This window comes from Limulus polyphemus, unplaced genomic scaffold, assembly GCF_000517525.1.
Source record: "Limulus polyphemus unplaced genomic scaffold, Limulus_polyphemus-2.1.2 Scaffold366, whole genome shotgun sequence".
Classification (NCBI taxonomy): domain Eukaryota; kingdom Metazoa; phylum Arthropoda; class Merostomata; order Xiphosura; family Limulidae; genus Limulus; species Limulus polyphemus.
In genome coordinates, this window is record NW_013665976.1 from 195,483 (window position 1) to 200,848 (window position 5,366).

General features: G+C 37.0%; 1 protein-coding gene across 1 annotated transcript in view; it reads right to left on the minus strand.

The window, feature by feature from the left end:
- The window catches only part of LOC106457724, a 15,732-nt gene that overhangs the window by 5,287 nt on the left and 5,079 nt on the right, over nucleotides 1-5,366 (minus strand). Inside the window, exons 5-9 of the mRNA XM_022383747.1 lie at nucleotides 3,948-4,136; nucleotides 2,557-3,261; nucleotides 2,210-2,407; nucleotides 1,063-1,677; nucleotides 68-901 (exon numbers count right to left, since the gene is read on the minus strand). Of these exons, the coding sequence (XP_022239455.1) occupies nucleotides 68-901; nucleotides 1,063-1,677; nucleotides 2,210-2,407; nucleotides 2,557-3,261; nucleotides 3,948-4,136 (2,541 nt within the window). The remainder of the gene's footprint in view (nucleotides 1-67; nucleotides 902-1,062; nucleotides 1,678-2,209; nucleotides 2,408-2,556; nucleotides 3,262-3,947; nucleotides 4,137-5,366) is intronic.

A 5,366-nucleotide genomic window follows, 5' to 3' on the forward strand; every position in this document is an offset into this window, starting at 1 on the left:
AAATCATCTGTTTTGACATCAACCTCTGTCTCCGTTTTCTCTGTTACAATCGCTTCTGATGTAACACCCGGAGCCCTTGTTGTCACTCCATCATCACTCGTTTCTTTATCAGTTACGACCAATTCTGTTGTAGTGAGTAAAGCATCTGTTTTGACATCAACCTCTGTCTCCTTTTTCTCTGTTACAATCGCTTCTGATGTAACACCCGGAGCCCTTGTTGTCACTCCATCATCACTTGTTTCTTTATCAGTTACGACCAATTCTGTTGTAGTGAGTAAAGCAACTGTTTTGACATCAACCTCTGTCTCCTTTTTCTCTGTTACAGTCTCTTCCTGTGCAGCGTCTCGAATCTTGGTTGTTACTCCATCATCACTTGTTTCTTTATCAGTTACGACCACTTCTGTTGTAGTGAGTAAAGCATCTGTTTTGACATCAACCTGTGTGTCCTTTTTCTCTGTTACAATCGCTTCTGATGTAACACCTGGAGCCTTTGTTGTCACTCCATCATCACTTGTTTCTTTATCCGTTACGAACAATTCTGTTGTGGTGATTAAAGCATCTGTTTTAACATCAACCTCTGTGTCTTTTTTCTCTGTTACAGTCTCTTCCTGTGCAGCGTCTGGAACCTTTGTTGTTACTCCATCATCACTCGTTTTTTTATCAGTTACAACCACTTCTGTTGTAGTGAGTAAAGCATCTGTTTTAACATCGACTTCTGTGTCCCTTTTCTCTGTTACAGTCTCTTCCTGTGCAGCGTCTGGAACTTTTGTTGTTATTCCATCATCACTTGTTTCTTTATCAGTTACGACCACTTCTATTGTAGTGAGTAAATCATCTGTTTTGGCTTCAACCTCTGTGCCCTCTTTTTCTGTTACAGTCTCTTCTGGTGCAACACCAGGAGCTTTTGTTGTTACTCCATCATCACTTTTTCTTTATCAGTTACGACCACTTCTGTTGTAGTGAGTAAAGCATCTGTTTTAACATCGACTTCTGTCTCATTTTTCTCTGTTACAGTCTCTTCATGTGTAGTGTCTGGAACCTTTGTTGTTATTCCATCATCACTTGTTTCTTTATCAGTTACGACCACTTCTGTTGTAGTGAGTAAAGCATCTGTTTTAACATCAACTTCTGTGTCCTCTTTCTCTGTTACAGTCTCTCCTGGTGCAACACCAGGAGCTTTTGTTGTTACTCCATCATCACTTGTTTCTTTATCAGTTACGACCACTTCTGTTGTAGTGAGTAAAGCATCTGTTCTGACATCAACTTCTGTGTCCTCTTTCTCTGTTACAGTCTCTTCTGGTGCAACACTCGGAGCCTTTGTTGTCGCTTCATCATCACTTATTTCTTTATCAGTTACGACCACTTCTGTTGTAGTGAGTAAAGCATCTGTTTTAACATCAACCTCTGTGTCCTTTTTCTCTGTTGCAGTCTCTTCCTGTGTTGTGTCTGGAACCTTTGTTGTTACTCCATCATCACTTGTTTCTTTATCAGTTACGACCACTTCTGTTGTAGTGAGTAAAGCATCTGTTTTGACATCAACCTCTGTGTCCTTTTTCTCTGTTACAATCGCTTCTGGTGTAGTTTTTGTTGCTGTTGTTGTAATCAAGTCTTCATCAAATATGTTTTCAGTAACAGTTACGCTGGGTACGGCGTTTTCCACTTCTGTCACATCTAATGCTATAGAGATAACCATTGAATCCACTAATTAAAAAACAACGTTGAAGAACTGTAGCAATCCCAATAAAAAGTTATTAAAATAACAGTAAAATTTGTTGTTACAATAATGTATATCTTATATTACTTCCTTGACATTAGGATTCTCAATTTTTAGTCATGTTATGATTGATAGCATAATTAATTTAATTTTTGATTTTCTGGTTTAATATGCAGGGTGAGTCATAAGTACGTTTACTGAATAATTTTTCAGCTCAGTTATTTCCTGTTATAATTTATCAATTTGATTTTTTAATATTGTGTGAACCTGTTGATGATCATATTTGCCGTCTTAACAAAAGAGCAAGAGATGTTTTCGCTAAATATGCGGTGTGGAACAGACAAAAATGCTATGACGTGATAATCAAGAAGGCTTGTGTGGTTGTAATAAGAATACATTTTGTATTCGACACCTTTTTTTGAATAAGTTGTGTAAACCTACTTCTGGTCCACCCTGTATTTTCTCTGATGTTTTTGTGAACTTTAATGTACTTACAACATTCGTATTCGGGACAACAACGACCCGCATCGTGAGTAAAAGTACAATGCTTCAGAATATCCTTGTTGGGCACTTCACACGTTATTTTTTCACACTGAATTACGCTGTTCATACAAACACAGTTAACAGTGCAAGCATCGATATTGGAAACTCTTTCGTTGTCCTGGTAGATAGTGTTGTTCAATCGGCAAATTCCTGAATAAATACAAGATTACTGTTCAAAAATATTGTTATCTAGGAATTAAAAATGGGGTACACTCTTATAATTTTGTTTTGTTTAAAAAGAAATATATATAATATCGTTAAACAACTGCAAACTAAAAAAAAAATACGTCATTACTTACCTTCACCTGGTATTCCTCTAGAGATCACTACAGTGTCTTTGGTTAAAGGACTTTGAACAACGATCGATTCTACAATCTTGTCAGATGTTGTAAACTCTGGCACTCCTGTGGTGTCTTGTGTAACTACAGTTGGTTCATCTGTGGTCTGTTGTTTAGCAACTGTAGTGATAGTAGGACGATCTGTGTCTTCTTTTCTAACAAGTTCGTCAGTTGTGGCTTGTGTAATTACAGTAGGTTCATCTGTGGTCTGCTGTTTTGCAGTAGAAGTGACAATAGGACTATCTGTGGTTTCTTTTCTAATAGGTTCCCCAGTTGTGTCCTGTGTAATTACAATAGGTTCATCTGTGGGTTGTTGCTTAGCGGTTGTAGTGACAGTCTGACTATCTGTGGCTTCTTTTCTAACAGGTTCCCCAGTTGTATCCTGTGTAATTACAGTGGGTTCATCTGTGGTTTGTTGTTTTGCAGCCGAAGTGACAGTAGGACCATCTGTGGCTTCTTGTCTAACAGGTTCGTCAGTTGTGTCTTGTGTAATTACAGTAGGTTCATCTGTAGGCTGTTGCTTAGCGGTTGTAGTGACAGTGGGACCATCTGTGGCTTCTTTTCTAATAGGTTCCCCAGCTGTGTCTTGTATAGTGACAGAAGGACCATTTGTGACTTCTTGCCTAACAAGTTCACCAGGTTCTGTAAATGGCCTTTGAGTCGTAGCTATAGCAGAAAACAAATAATAATAATAAGATTGAAAACATTTAGTGAAATATTTCAATATAAAATGTATAGACTCTAATATACAGATCTAAAGATCAATAAGCTGTATTTTAAATTTATTAATTTTCGTATGTTTTTATAGACAACTATCTGAGTACCCATCCGTTGGACGTGTGTGATTAACTCTCGTATCTAACAAATGATAAAAAAATCGTGCTTCTATTTTTTTTTCTTAACGTGATAAACATAAAGGTACCAATACTGAAAAGAAAAACATACTGTTTTCAAGAATTCTAACAATAGTGGTTACTTAGGTCATTCTAATGCTGAGGGATATGCAACATTGGTAGTTTTTTCGAAATTAAATATAAAATTAGAAGGTGGTCCACCCCCACCCCCACACCCCACTCTCGTGACCTCCCTCATGTCATTTTGTATCACTGTGTCAAGTTTGGTGTTGATTGATCAAGAAATGTGGAAACGTTTAAGTAACAGATACACACACACACATTGACGTTTACTCATATAAATGTATCATTTCATCCAAGTTCTATTCAGTATGGGAAAAAGACACATTTAGATTTACGGTAGTAGGTATCTATACACGTAATATTACCGTATTGCTATTCTGAGTACTGAATATAATAAAGCAAAGAGAAAAAAATCCAGTTTAGTTTACAACTTACAACAATTGTATTTTTCCGGACAGCACTGTCCTTTCTCTGGTGTCAAGGGCTGACAGTCTTCCCCTGGTGACTTACAGTCCTGTACATTACACATCAGCTTATTTTTCATGCAATAACAATGTTGGCAAGGGTCATCTGATTCAACAGCCTCTCCATCGGCAAAGTGGTGACCATCAATTACACACCCAGCTGTGAAAAGAAACATATTTTGAATTTCGACACGCTCTCCGTTTGTCTACACTTATCTTCATTAAATGTGTGCGAAACTCACCAGATAGTCCCCCCCCCAGTTGCACAGCGATACGTCTGAAGGCTTAGAACGCTAAAACCCGGGTTTCAATACCCGTGGTAGACACAGCACAGATAGCCCATTGTGTAGCTTTGTGCTTAAATACAAAAAAAAGTCCCCAGATAATTTTCTTCTTTAGAACAAGAAGTGATCAACCTATCCAGTTTTCAAGCAACATTTTTATCTCTTATGTACGATTGAACCAAACGAATGGACGTTTTTTTTCTTTTTATTTTTTAAACTGAGTATTTAATTTCAATAACTAGCAATATATTAAACGAAAATGTTGCATCACGTGATACTGTCATGAAAGATCTGGCATCATAAGGGTTCTAATTCAGGAACAGGTTAATTGGCTTTTACATGAAGAAAAGTAATAATTCATGTCAATGAGTTTGGACTCCTTAAATACTGTTAAGCTTTTACTGCTGCTTTTCACTTGGCATTGGTTTATAAATATAGTGCTTCTAGTATGTTTGTTTTCTTTTCAAGAAATTCATCTGTTATGTACACGTGCCGAACAATAGCCTTATTTAACACGCTAGACAATGGATCTGAGGTTCCTTCATATGCATCCCAAAATCGAAAAAAAGGGGGGTCTACACTTTGGGGCCGTAAATGTGTTATCAGGTTAACGGTTACACTTTAACCATTCGGTCAGACAAGAGCAGTCCAAGAGTTGGCATTCCCTCTAGTCTAATAGTTCAAAATTAGGGACAGCTAGCGTAGATAGATAGACCTGTAGTACCTTTGCGCGAATAACTGAAAACAAATACACAAAGTTCTCTACACATTTTACTGAAAACAGCATAGAAAACATTATACAGCTTTAAATTAATTATACAAAAAATTATTTAATTCCACGACAAATTTCACAGTAAAGATAACGAGGATACTAATTCTACTGTCCCTGATGCTCAACGGCAAGCAATGCTAGGATTCAGGTTCGATCTCCGAGATGGACACAATACAGATATTCCATTACGCAGCTTTGCGCTTAAATAAACTAACTAATTTTGCAATGTGTCATTTGTTTCGATGATATTTGGTAAAGGAACTCAGCCCCCCCCCCAAAAAAAAAATGAATAAAAAAAAACATCGAGTTGAAATGAATAAGCAATCATGTGAAA